This window comes from Hyalella azteca, unplaced genomic scaffold, assembly GCF_000764305.2.
Source record: "Hyalella azteca isolate HAZT.00-mixed unplaced genomic scaffold, Hazt_2.0.2 contig104, whole genome shotgun sequence".
Lineage (NCBI taxonomy): Eukaryota > Metazoa > Arthropoda > Malacostraca > Amphipoda > Hyalellidae > Hyalella > Hyalella azteca.
In genome coordinates this window covers 173,974-188,057 of record NW_025930465.1, presented here as the reverse complement: position 1 = coordinate 188,057, position 14,084 = coordinate 173,974, and the positions used below count along the sequence as shown (strand labels likewise).

At 38.2% G+C, this 14,084-nt stretch overlaps 2 protein-coding genes across 5 annotated transcripts in view; one reads left to right on the top strand and one right to left on the bottom strand.

Moving 5' to 3' along the window:
* The first annotated feature begins 648 nt into the window (after positions 1-648).
* LOC108676529 (transcription termination factor 2) lies at positions 649-10,733 on the top strand. The gene is made up of 8 exons (XM_018164616.2): positions 649-842; positions 1,747-4,993; positions 5,525-5,576; positions 6,013-6,110; positions 6,638-6,731; positions 7,561-7,791; positions 8,367-8,499; positions 9,505-10,733. The coding sequence occupies exons 1-8, from the start codon at positions 775-777 to the stop codon at positions 9,656-9,658; spliced, it is 4,077 nt and encodes a 1,358-aa protein (XP_018020105.1). The 5' UTR covers positions 649-774; the 3' UTR covers positions 9,659-10,733.
* A 496-nt stretch (positions 10,734-11,229) lies between these two features.
* The window catches only part of LOC108676527 (ankyrin repeat and BTB/POZ domain-containing protein 2), a 64,737-nt gene continuing 61,882 nt past the window's right edge, over positions 11,230-14,084 (bottom strand). For all 4 annotated transcript variants that reach the window (XM_018164614.2, XM_018164615.2, XM_018164612.2 and 1 more), the window contains one exon: positions 11,230-13,901. In XM_018164614.2, the coding sequence (XP_018020103.1) occupies positions 13,701-13,901 (201 nt within the window). In that variant the 3' untranslated portion in view covers positions 11,230-13,700. The remainder of the gene's footprint in view (positions 13,902-14,084) is intronic.

Genomic DNA, 14,084 nt, shown 5'->3' with positions numbered 1-14,084 from the left:
CCTTTCAAGCCACAACTGGAGCTTTTCTGCCAATTGTGCTATCTGCACGATTGCCACAAGATGAATTACATTCTATATAATTGTTAATACCATGTAAGTGCATGATCTGGCCAGCAAATAGGTACCTACCAATTTTAGTAAAAATTTGTTACTTCAAAGCTGTGAAATTTCAGCAGGAAGCAGGAAAATTCCAATCCTGTTATGTCTACCTTCCAAGCCACAACTAGAGCATTCCTGCCATTTTTTTTTGAGTCCTGATAAACTCATTCTATGGAATGGTTAACAAAAGTGCGCAATTAGGCAACCAGTTCCAAATTTTTTTAAATTTGCCACTTTAAAGCCACTGCATTGCAGTAATAAGTAGGAAGATTTCAATCTTGTTTGCCCTGTTGCCTCAATAGTACATTATTGATTTAATAGGACTTTTGAGCTGAGATTTGTATGGCTCTCCCTCCAAAAGGTTGAGCATTTATACAAGTCAATAGAACAGCTACTGTACCATATATCTATTTCCTGATTTTTGTGGGACGATTAGATAGTCATGTCTGATTGAACTTGCAATGGCTGTATATATAGTAATTTTTAAGTATCCTTAAATTAATAAAAATATCTGTTATACCACATGTTACCCTATATTTTTGTGTTTTGGCCATCAAAAATATGTATTTACATTAATTTTGAGCAGTAATATCAAATACGTTGGTGCCAATTTCAAAATCATTGCCCCCATTAGCCTATTTTAGTTGTACAGATTATCTAGAGCAATCTGGGGCAATGAACGAGTCAACTAATAAGCTACTGAAGGACGCTGCAGAGGAAACATTGGAAGCATCATTAACATGGTAAGTGTAAATACATGTTTTATACCATTTTCTTGCATATTATCCAATAAATTATTTTTATAATTTTGGTGCACCTATAAATACTGATTTACTGAGCTAAAGCCTGTTTAGCAGTTTTTGTTTAGAGGTTTCTCTAAGGTATTGAGGAGCAGAACATTTCGAATATCATAAGAATATCTTGGATTGATATCATAATTAAAATCTCATTTAATTTAGCTTGAAAATGAACCATATACTCTCATCATAAACCATTCAACCATATACCATTTTAACATTTCAAACCATTCATTACCATTATTTTCAATTTGCCCTCAGATGTTCACTTGTAAGGCTCTGCCAGAGTAAAGTCTTAAATTATTTTCTCCTTGTATTTCTTACTTATCTCAAAGATCAACAAAATCTTCAAGTGTTACATTAAAAAATTACTGTTAGAAACAGTCTATTCACTCTAAAGTCTGTGATATCCAATCAATATAAGAGCACCTTCCAGGCAGTGTTCTTAAATTCTTTCTACCGATTGAGATAGCTGTATAAATTTGTACATTTTTGTCTCTATTAAATTAGAATAGAATTTCATCTGGATACCAGTGTCATAAAACAGCCTTTTTGCAGTGATCTGTAATACAAAGAAATACCAGCATTGGTCCTTATCCTTTATGTTCAATGCATGTTGGTTAAAACATTTCATTCATCTTGTGCAGGTTTGATATTCTGATGTTGGTGACTGAGGCCCATTGTGTTTGCCATGGTTTCAGTTGCTTCTGAACCAGAACATAATGCTCGCACTTCTTAAGAATCCGTGTGGAAAATGCTTACTATTCCATGTTTCTACGGGTCTCCCGTGACTCGGATTGAAGACAAAATGTTACAGCTTCCTGTTCCTTATTATTCTACGTTTCTACAGGTCTCCCGTGACTCGGATTGAAGACAAAATGTTACAGCTTCCAGTTCCTGAAACGGATGAGTCGGACACTTCAGCCTCGGAAATTCTGTCAGGATCTGACATGTCTTACGTAGGTGCTTCACCAGCTCCATCCATCCTTGCTTTAAAGAAAGCGAAACAAAGTGTGAGAGGCACTAAAAATGTTGTGGAAATTAATGATGATTCCATAATAGATATATCTCACTCATTCTCGGATGCCAGCGACAGAAGGCTCTTAGGGGAATCTCAGACAAAAACTTCATCAAATATAGGTCCACAAAAACCTTTGGCCACTCTTGATGATACTCATAGCTTATTTTCTTGTACAAATAATTCACTCTCTACTGTTGCAAGGACTAAGCCGGCACATGAAACTCCAAGTTATAGATCTAGTTTTAATCTCGAGGCCAAAGAGATGAACACTTCTAATTTGAAACTCAATACTTCTGGCTTCTGGCGAGCTCCAGCCGATACAAGTTCATCTGATGATGAACTTCAAATTTCTGTTGACTTGACTGCAACAAATGCCAGTTTACCTAACATTGACTCAAGTGAGGCTGGACTTGTAAATCGTTTACAGAACAGTGGCAATCGTTTCAGTAAAATTTCAACACCAAACCGCAGTAATTTCTTATCGGGACATCGTGTGTCGGAGGTTTCTCTTAATTGTGATGAAGATAATCTCCAAAACCGTAGAGAGAATGTGGTTCCTGAAACGGATGAATATCTGAATGCAACATCTCATAGCCACCACAGCGTTGAAGCTGCTGTGCGATCGAAAAAGGCATCTCATATCCATGCAATTGATGACAGTCTTGCTGAGAGTCCTGTCATAGCCAGAAACAGGAAGAAAACTTGCGCATTCATCGTCAGTAGTGATGATGATGATGATGAGGGTGATTCGCTTGTTGATCATAACGATGACGCCTCCATCGATTCGTTCATCGACGATCGTTCGAGAACTGATGTGAGTGGGAGTCCTCCGAACAATGCCACTTCATCATTTTTGTCTTTGAAAGACGTATCCATGGCTGGCGAAGATTCCATATCCGCAGCAAAGCCTGGCGGCAATTATGGGATGAAGGAAACCAAAACTACTGACAAATCCCATCAAGAACGGAGAACGTCAGTTATGTCAAGTGATCCTAATTCAAAATTCAAGAAAAGTGGTGACCGAGCTTACGCTTCGAATGATGCGTCAAATTTGTCAATTGAAGAAGTCCCGTCACTGATCTATCAGAAGAAAAAGCTTGCCAAAAATGTGAAGCTATCGGCATTACCTGACAACGGAGGGCGGCTCAAGCAGCAAATTCAGGAATTGGAACAATCTTTGTCTGACCTTTCGATGAACTCGAGCATTCATGAAAGCTCCAAGTCAGCATCAGATAGGGCTGAAGAATCCATCGTTGTCGTTCCCTCTTCTAGTGAAGATGAATCAGCTGACTATGCAACTCCAATGGGGAAACTAACTCGTGTTGCCGAAAGCGTTAATCGATACGAGCCTCCTAAGAGTCCGACCTTGATGAAGCGATTGGAAGATAAAAATGACGAAACCAATGAAAAATTAATTGATCTCAAAGAGACGCTGGAGAAGAAGAAAAGACTTTTTCAGGCTACCAATCTTCGGGCCTTGGACGACGGAGGAGATAAATTGAAGAAAGAAATAAATGATATTGAAAGAGAGCTCATGATGTTGGAACTGAAAGCTGACGCGACTGAAATAGTACGTCATGGAGCATACCAACAGTATGAGCAAAAGAATATTGGGAAGTTGAACCTCGTGAACGTTGATGCCAGCAGCACTACTGCTGACGGTGCTCGATACACGAAACCCGACTTGCCTCAGAATGTGATAGACGCTCTGTATTCAGCTGACCAGAACTATGGCGCAAGGAACTATGGCGGTAAAATTTCGGACGCCAGGGAAAGACAGATAGTGAGAGTGACCAGTGATACACTGGAGGCATTTTCCCAAATAATCAGGAACATGCCTGATGTTGAAAATATAAACCCTGACTCAGTTCAGGAGCCGAGAGGACTAAGAGTTGATTTAATGCCTCATCAAAAGAGAGCACTTGTATGGCTATTGTGGCGCGAATCTCAGGAACCTCCAGGTGGCATTCTCGCTGATGACATGGGACTTGGAAAAACCTTGACCATGCTTTCCCTCATACTACGCCACAAGGAGTTGATCAGCGAGGGCGTTATTGATGACTTCGCAATGGAGACTTTGCGAGATGAGGACCAAAGCGATGAAGAAATCAGCACTAAGGGCGGGTCCAAATGGTTGCCTAGGCCTCGGAAGCAGCAGCTCAGGAAGACTCAGGGGACGCTGGTTGTGTGTCCTGCTTCTCTGATGGGACAATGGGAACGAGAAGCAAATGATCGCATATCTCGTGGTCGCCTGTCAGTGTTGGTGTATCATGGACCCCGGCGCGACACTTCGATTGGCTTCATCTGTAAGCATGATGTGGTCATCACCACGTATCAGCTAGCTATGAAGGAGGCCTTTGGCAAAGGTGGATGCTCTGTTAAGGAAAAAAAAAGTGATGGCATCCCGAAGTTAAGCCGCAGCGACCAAGGTTGCCTGTACCAAATTGGATGGGCGCGAATAATCTTGGACGAGGGTCACTGTATCCGGAATCACAAAAGTCAAACCGCACAAGCCATGTGCATGCTAAAGGGCGGCAGACGCTGGATACTTTCGGGTACACCCGTTCAAAATAAAGAAATGGATATGTTTTCTCTGGTTCGTTTCTTGCGGATCGCTCCATTTGACGAGTACATTTGTTGGAAGCATCAAATAACGAACAGTAACGTGCAAGGAATGCGACGACTCACGATGATCGTCAAAGCCATCCTTCTGAGACGCACCAAGGATCAGGTGGATAAATCATCTGGTGAGAAGCTAGTCAAGCTGCCTGACAAGAAAACTATTGTGCATGAACTTTCGCTCTCTCAGGAGGAACGTGAGATCTACGATCGAATCTTTAGGTTATCGAGAAATTCTCTTTATGAATACATGAAGACGCACGAAGAAAAGGAACGTGAGAAAGAATCCAAAACTAAAGATACTCTTTCTGTTGACGTGACATCAGCTGACAAATTCCGGTTCACTCCTACTTTAGGTCAAAAAGATTTACTGGACGAAAGTGTCAAGACTCATCATCTGCTCGTGCTGCTGCTGCGACTGCGTCAGATCTGCTGTCACCCGACCCTCATAAAAGCCGTGAGTACGAAACTTTCAAAACTGGAATCCAAGATAGATGATTTCCTCTCTTTAATCATTTGAATGACGCGTTTTTGACATATGCGGTTGTCTTGAAGTCAGGTCTCTAGTTATCGTCAGGGAGAGAGGGTTAGGATTGAAGGTGTCTGATGAATCGTTTACTCTAGTTCTAGTTTTCTGGTGTTGATTATATTTATTTCTTTCTGCGCTGTGCTTCATTATTCAGTTTAATCTCGGCTCTAATGGTCTTTTTGAATAGGCTGTGTCGCCGTTTTACATGAAGTTCTTTGAGCTATTGCAAAATTTGACGTTGCCTTTATTAAATCATAGAGCAGTGCATGACTATAGGATTGCATGTCAGTCGATTGCCATAAGATTATACTAACGTACTTTTATTAGCAGGTGCGCGAAATATATAACAAGTTTATGGGTTGAAATTAATTCTCATGAATGATTTATCTTTATTCTACTAGATTCCGCGTTTTCATATCACGTCTTCACATCTTGAAATTTCTTTCTCTGCAATTATAGATTGTTACCGGTGCTGCTGAAGATGAGCAAGACGTCGACACGTCCGATAAAGGCGAGTTCTTTGATTAGTCCGCTGTAAATGTGATAATAATTCAAGATAATTTAGAAGGTAATTTATTACGAAGATGATTATACTTGACAGTAGTGTTTGAATAAAAAAAATTAGTCTAAAAAATTAATTTATTCAGAATTAGTTATTCTCCTAACGTTTTCTGAACACTTAATGTCATTCTCCTTGATTACACATAATTTTTCTTCTAAGATATTCAAAGATTCTTCATTCTGCTAAAATCCAGCTACAACTCGCACTCTTCTTGTGCATACATTACGGTACTCGTCCTATGTGCGCGGCTGCTTGGTTATCTTAAAATGAGTTCTTCCTCGAATTAATCATTCTTTTCGTTTAAAATGTTAAAGATTGTTCTAAACACCTACTGCATACAATTTCACTTCAATATCATGGTAATTATTATATCTTTGTGTTGCAGAAAATGTGGATGCTTCGTTGCTGGCACAGTTGCACGATATGACACTGCAGGAGCCCGACGACCGCCTGGAGGAAGTTAAGCAGCGCCCTAAAGCCGAGGTATGACGCGCTTTTAATTAAGAACTATGGCATTGGATTTATAATTAATGAGAACGATGTTGAATTCTAATATGGAGAATGGTATTATTTGTCAATGAAGGAGAATTGTACTTTCTGTTGATGAAAGAGACTGGTATTGTCTGTTAAAGAAGGAGACTGGTATTGTCTGTTAATGAAGGAGACTGGTATTGTCTGTAAATGAAGGAGACTGGTATTGTCTGTTNGGTATTGCCTGTTAATGAAGGAGAATGGTATTGTCTGTTAATGAAGGAGACTGGTATTGTCTGTTTGTTAATGAAGGAGATTGATATTGTCTATTAATTAAGTAGAATGGTTCTATGTTTTAATGAAGGAGAATGGTTCCGTCTTTTAATGAAGGAGAATGGTTGTCTTTTAATGAATGCGAATGGTTCTGTCTGTTAATGAAGGAGAATGGTTCTGTCTGTTAATGACGGAGAATGGCCTTATAATTTAACAATAGAGCTTTTAATTTTGTTTGCTTCTACTTAATTTTCTCTTCGTCATAGCCCTTCAGCCTGGACAACCCAGTTTTCGATCCTGCCCACGAGAGCTCAAAAATTGAAAGGGTTTTCAAAGAGCTTGTGGAGATAAAAAAGAAGGGTGAGTAGTGAAATTTTTTATGTACTAGGACTTGATTTTTCCCAAGTTAATTTAATTTTTTTTTGCTGTCAATGTGCTCGCAAGGTTTTTTAACGTTAGTTTTTAAATGGAGTTGGATACTAGAGCACTGAGACTAAGTTTTAATAGGATTCCATAGATGTTATGGAAACGCAATAATTATATCTTCTACTTCGCCAAGAATCGATGCGTGAAAACGAGTGTTACCCTTCCTTCAACTAATCCTCAGTTCAATTTCGAAATTACCAACTCTTTTAATACCAATAACCTCGATGACGGTCAATGCATCTTAACACTAAGTGTTCGATTTTGTAACAAATCAATAGTGAACGAGAATGAATTACTAATAAATCAGCTAATTGAAATTTTTATTATTTAAATTCAATGCAGCTGAAAAACATAGCTGCCATATTAACGACCATCGCTCAGATTCCTTCAAAGACAGATTGAAGATGTTGAGCATAAACCTATAGTAGGTAGTTGCTAGCAAGTTTTCATCAAATTTTCGCTCAGTACTTTTAAGTTTTGTTTCGAAGAAAGGAAGATTTTCACCACTGTGGCAATAGGTATAAAAATTAAATTAAGATAATCGAAATTCAAATTACTTGTCATTTAAGAATACTATAAGACATTCACAGTCTTTAAATAAAAGGTCCATTGTTTTTCAAGCCCATTATTCCGTGATTTTTATACAGGTACCTTATATATACCACCTTTTTAATGCGAGCTAGTTGCACCTCCTAAAACTTCCTCTTTATGTACTTTGTATGCTTTTCGCGCTCAGTTGATAACATTACTACTGCACTGCCAGGTCGCACCGATAAACTGGGCAACCCTGACCCGAACGGCAACCGCGAGAAGGCCGTGATCGTGTCGCAATGGACGTCCATGCTGAAGATCTTGCGGGAACATCTTCTGCTGAACGGTGTCAAGAACCACATCATCGACGGCACGGTGCCTGTGAAAGATAGGACAGCCATTGTTGCAGACTTCAACGATAACCCTAAAGGACCCAAAGTTTTGCTGCTCTCTCTTGGGGCTGGTCAGTACTCTTCCATCTTTAATGAAAAAGTCTATATCTTTAGGTCTTGATGACCTGATTGTTTAAACTTTAAACAATCACTTCATCACGTTAATCTTTAAAGCATGCTTCCCAAACTGAAGGTTGTCTTAACTGTTTAGAACATTGATGTTTTTTAACGTATAGCAGTCGTTTAGCTTTTTTATGTTTTCGTAAACTTATTCAAAAAAGTTTCATTGAAAAAAGTCGACTAAGATTCATGCAAGTATCGATGTTGACGCTTTGGTAAAGTAAAACCCTAGCCCATCCTTCGTCAGCGATGCTCGTACGCAAGCTTAGGGACCAGGAGGCCCTGATCCCTTGCATCATTTCATGTAAAATAAATTGCTCTGAAGAACTGATGTGTACACCACTTTTAACCTGCATTCACTCTTCATAGTGATAGTACTATTAGTTTCTGCTACAGCTATCAAGACTTTTATGGCGAATATTTATATAATTTTTTTGGAGGCGAGGCGAAGCGACCTAAAAAGAACATCATAAGATCACAACACCCGTGTTTTAAATCACCTCATGAGCCTTTGTTCTTGTTCCAGGTGGCGTGGGCTTGAATTTAGTTGGCGCCAATCACTTGTTTCTTCTGGACATGCACTGGAACCCACAGCTCGAAGCCCAGGCTTGTGACAGGATTTACAGGGTCGGACAAACGCGCCCAGTCTTCATACACAAGTCAGTGTTTAAATTTGGACGGAATAATGTGCATTCTCTGATCGCTGGCAGCTATAATGTTTTTTGTGACACGGATTGAGCCCTCTTATCTACGTGCGACCTTGCAATCTCCGTTCAATTGACTCGTCTTGTAACACTTCTCGATGATATATTTTTTAATTTCCATTTTTAGCGCATTTTCTCATTTATGAAAAAATGCACTATTGTTTTAGGTAGGTATATATCTATATACTGTACTCTCAAAAAATCTCATATTCTATGACTGCTCAATTCCATGTTTTAGGACTAAACGTCTTTCTTTTTGTAACTTATTGCATTTTAAACATTTTTTAATATTTAAACTTTCAGAAATCAACTTCACATGTTATCATCATCTCAATTGCGTGCATAATTTTATTATTTATTATTTTGTAAAACTATATCAAAGAAGTTCGTCAGAACTATTTTTATAGCGTCCACTCTTAATTGAAATGACATCCCTCAGTATTTACAGCATTTAGAAAAATGCATTAAATTTCTATCGATTATGCATATAAACAAGATAAGAGGTAGAAGCATTTCCCTTTTTTTCTCTTATAGTTTTTTATGTCACTTTCAGCACACGTAACCTAGTATAACGGTTTTTCTTTAGATGAGCATCTTGTTATAGTTACTTCATAATAATTATCTGTCGGTGACCTCAGCGCAGTTTTCTTTGAGTCTTTTTCTCCACGTGTTGCTTGGCATGGTATGAGTAATAATTCGATTTGTGTAGCAAGATAGAGATTAGACAGTCAACAAGCATTAGAATGCAATGAACAAGAGAAGGGATTCACCCTTGCTTAACTTGTTTATCCTTAAGAACTCAAGAACAAAATCCACCGAAGGAAATATTTCAAGAGTTATCACAAATTATGATCAGTCAGTTACAGCTAGCATTTTTTTAGATAAGATTTATATCTAAAAACTCGTACTTTTAACGTTGGTACAAGAGTATGACCTGTAGTCAATTGTATCTCTTCTCAGGTTTGTGGTCGATAACACAGTCGAAGTCAAAATTTTGGAGCTTCAGAAGAAAAAGCTGCAGCTGGCCGCGGAGGTACTGGGCGGGGCCAAGAGGAGCGCTGGCGATAACGCCCTCTCCATCAACGATCTTGCAAAAATCTTCGACTTGCAATAATGGACTGCCTCATCTCGTCTTTTTAAATAGCTTGATTTTATGTATTCATTTCTTTTTATTTAACTAGAAGCTTGTGCCTTTTTTCGTTTTGTGAGACAAGCTTTCAATGTGGTTCATTCCTGTTGATAGGTCTAGTGAGTTCATTTTCCCTCACTGAGGGTTGAGACCAAAATAAACTTGACCTTTCTTTAAAATGTTGACGCAACGAGCTAAGTGCCTTGCACTTCCTTCTAACTTTAGAGCATTTATTAGTTCTGTGCATATCTTTATCAGAACCTCTTTTTTGGTTCAGATTATATGCTCTGGTTTCGAAAACATTCCACAAACATGAAAAGTAGAGCGAGCTTGAGGATTCTGTCCGTGTCCGCAAGCCTTCTGACGTCTTTCCTTTACTTCGATATTTTATGAGCGAGGTTCTTCCACCTTGAGGGTAGATATAACTAGCATTTCTTTTCATTTCTCTTATGAGGGCTTACTCAGTGAGACGCGAGTGAAGTACAACGGATACATTTTTTTTCTACTAACGCTGCTTCTTTGCGCGCTTGCCATCTTCTGTTTCTTTTGGATGGAATCCATTTTTCGATCTCGCTATGATATGGTTTGTTTTGAAGCGCGGCTCTGTACACAACTTCCAACTTGCGCTTACTTTTCAAAGTTGTCGTATTAATAGTTAATGCTACTTGCATCAAGACCAATGAAGAAAGTTCTTATGTTTTTACCAAGCATCTCAGTTTATTTTGAATCTTGGTTTTATGGGAAGTTTTAATTCTGTGGTTTAACGGATTTTTTTTGTTAATTGCGACCTGTTCAATGGAATGCCCAAACGTGATGAAGCTCATTTAATGATGGATTAAAAAGAATGAGCTTTCTCTATCGATAGTGTGACTTTTAATTTATGCAATGGTTAATCGAAAACCATGCAAAAAAAAACATTTCATTTCACTGTTCAGTAATCATTGCATTTGTCGCTGCAATGCCGAATGGATTCATTAGGAGGCTATGCAATAGTTTATTTGTAACATTGTGTTAGGTCCTATCTCAGATTTTCGATAAATGAAACTGATATTTTATGTGATTTGGTTGTATTCTTTCAGTCCTATTGGATCGTTACTAGGAGAATCATTACTAGGAGCAACTGGAAAATACTAGCCAGCATCACCAATTTGCAACTGAAGCGAACTTGTAATCCTGTGAAGAAGAAAAACAAATTGTAACACTAACCTCTCTAATTGTAAGCAAGAGTTGAATATTATTTTCAAGTTATAATTAAACGAGACGACCACGATAAGTCTATCATGAACAGATGTTGGACTCCGAGTATGAACGCGTTCAAGAACAGACTAGATAAAGCTATGGAGAAATAAATGTTCAGACTTGAAATGCCTAGCAGCATATCGAACCGGATGGAAGTCTAGTAAATATTTCAAACTATCGACAGTTTGGAAAAGATCCGGTAGAAGGACCTGTTTTTAGATCTATGGAAAGTCATGAAAAGTACAAGAATCGGCGGCAGGCCTATTTTTCAGCGCTGACTTCACTATGCTATGAAGGTAAATAATGTCAAAGATACGTGAGTTTACTATGAATTTTAATTACATACTTTCCCGACCGCTAACTCATTTAAAGAGAACATATAAAACTAATTCCTACACGAGTTGTAATGAATCTACAATTTTGAGCCATGTTTACATTATATACTCCAACGTTGATGAAAGTGCAGCGAGCCTTGAGTTAAAATTGTTTCGGCAACGTACAAAAAATAGACGTCAAGTTCTACGTTCGAATTTCTCAAGTAAGTCCTACTCGACTGTGGTCAATTATTTTTATACCGTAAGTAACGGAACGTTGTATACGACAGACCGTTTCTTCGCGGTCGCACTGAGAAAGTATGCAGGCAACTTGTTTCTTGGCTCAGAATAATTTCGTGCAAAACCTAGTGCACGAAGATTGGTATAAGCTACTTATGGGGTTAAACTGTTGAAAAATTAAGAATTCTACTGAATACCGATCTACAACGGTACAACCAATAATCGTCAATCGATGGACTGTTGATCGCAAAATAGTTTCATCATCTTAGAAATGAGTACATACATGGACGAGTGCGATTTATGTTTGTTTGTATTGAAATGAAGTTTAATGCCCTCATGGGCCATGACGAGAGGTATATACTGTACTTAAAAATTTACACATGGGTCCATTGAGTTTACGTTTCAACGTAAATGAAGGACATTCTTCCTATTGAGAAACGGGGAAACGTTAGGAACTTAACATTCTGCCTTGGCTGTTAATTTTTTAACTTTTTTTTGCCCAAATTTCAGCTTGCCGAATAATTTATTGGAATAAATACGAGCAAATCAGTTATAATAATGATCATGCATCTATTTTGCAGTACCAAAGCGAATATATTGTATTGAATCAAGGTGCAGAAATAATAATGTTCAGCGACCTCATACTTGCGCGTTATATAATAGAATACACATTATAATACCGAATTGATTGCCGTTAAGCTCACACAGGCCGCTACTTGCATAACCTCCATTGGTTGCCACGAAATAGAATCAACTCTCGGTATAAGTTATTTAATTAACAGTTACCAACAATAACAGCAATAACACCAACAAACGCTGCCGCGATAAGCAATAGGTAACATAAAAAGTATACGTCTAGACTATAATGTACAAACGCAACCCTGAGAATCAGCTGGCTCGGCTCCCCCGGCTGCAAGCAATAGTAGCTACTCTTGTTAATGAAACAATCCAGCAGTATATTTCCATGAACAATGCAGCAGAGTTTTTCCTAAGTTAACTTGGAAATAAAACCGCAAGTTTCTCTTTGAAGTTGAACCTTGATCGGCAATTTTGTATTTAAATGGTGTTAGATACACGCTAGTCAGTTTTGGCACTGGCTTGACTATGAAATAACGTTCGTGAGCCTCACCTACACCTAAAATAAAAGATCAGAAATTGTACAAAGTCAGACTCGGAGCAAATAAGTGTACTTATCAGCCTACACTCGGATGATTGAGATTTATGGGCCTGTCTTACCCTAGTACATGCAAGACAACTTTAGCATCCACAAATTATACACATCTAAACAGAGATTACTGTTAAACAAGTGCGTTAATTCACATAATATTTGAAACTGTAAATGTTTATTTATAATGCGAATATTTTATCTTTATCATACCCAAGCCTAACCGCAACACTCCTGCTGAATTTAAATGAACGGGAGGACAAATTTTCTTACCGCCTGCCAGAAGAGAAGGTGAAGAAAAGCGCGAGCATTTACTTTATTTCCCGCTAACTGAGCCCAGAATTACTTGTCTTGCACATCTAAGTTGTAATGAACTAGCGTTTTATTTCAACTTAAAATTGATCGTCCGTTTAAATTATTTGTATGTCATCTTTTCAGATTCTATCCTTTGAATAAGACAAGAATAAGGCTTTTACATACGCAATGAAACTTGACTGATTGAATGCGTAATTATAATATTTATGGAATAAAATGGCTTCTCCAGCTTTCTCCGACTAGCCGAAAACTTGAGCATGTGTCAAATTGACCTGAATAATTCAACTAGAATTGGGTCAGCCAAAATAAATTTTAATCATAATTTTTAATCGGAGAGGAAGGAGAATTCGCTAATGTCGACAGTTGTTAAAGTCACAGAATGCACTTCACAGATAACGTATCTGCCCATTTCCGAAACTTGAAGACGAGGAATTAAATTTTAAATTGACATCACAATATACTAGGATTATGATTGATTCACGGATATAAAAATTTTGTGGAAGAATGCCGCGAAAATAATAAACTAAAATTACCGAATCGAATCAAATTTTGGGTGTTAAGAAGAACTAACCGTTTCGGGCATTAAACAGAAAAACTTAGATCATTATGTGTTGGAAAAGACATTGTAGTCGAGTCATTATACACCAAACTCGTGTAATTATCATTTGAAATTATAAGTTCACTAGTTTGGGAACAACGACCCAACTCTTAAAATCACCTTGAAGTTTGCGCGCTTTGAATAAAGTTTCTTGTTTCAGTTTTTTCCAGCTCGAGGGAAGGATCGCGCCTTGATGCGACTCTGCAGGGTGGTGAGAAGGCCGGCCAGAACGTCGTGATTGTGCAGCTTCTTACCAAAGATGAGGCGACGCACAGAATCATCATACGTGAGCAAGGCGACCATGTTCTGCAGCAGGAAACCCTGGCAATACTCCAGCAACTGCATCGCTCCGTACACCTGCAACATCGAACAACATAAATATCAATCAACATTTTGGCTTTGAATTGCAACATTATTAAAAGTATTGAAAATGAATATAATTAAATGGATCGTGAAGGAAGGTAGTTCCTGCTTCTCGTTAGTAAGGAGTCGTTGACTAGACATAGAACAAGCAAACAAGCAGAAATAAGTTGATGGTTC

Excerpts from the sequence above, each read along its gene's own strand:
- LOC108676529 (XM_018164616.2), top strand. The coding sequence starts at position 775 with ATGAACGAGTCAACTAATAAGCTACTGAAGGACGCTGCAGAGGAAACA. Across the intron at positions 4,994-5,524 it reads ACCCGACCCTCATAAAAGCC|ATTGTTACCGGTGCTGCTGA; the intron begins GTGAGTACGAAA and ends CTGCAATTATAG. Across the intron at positions 6,111-6,637 it reads AGCAGCGCCCTAAAGCCGAG|CCCTTCAGCCTGGACAACCC; the intron begins GTATGACGCGCT and ends TCTTCGTCATAG.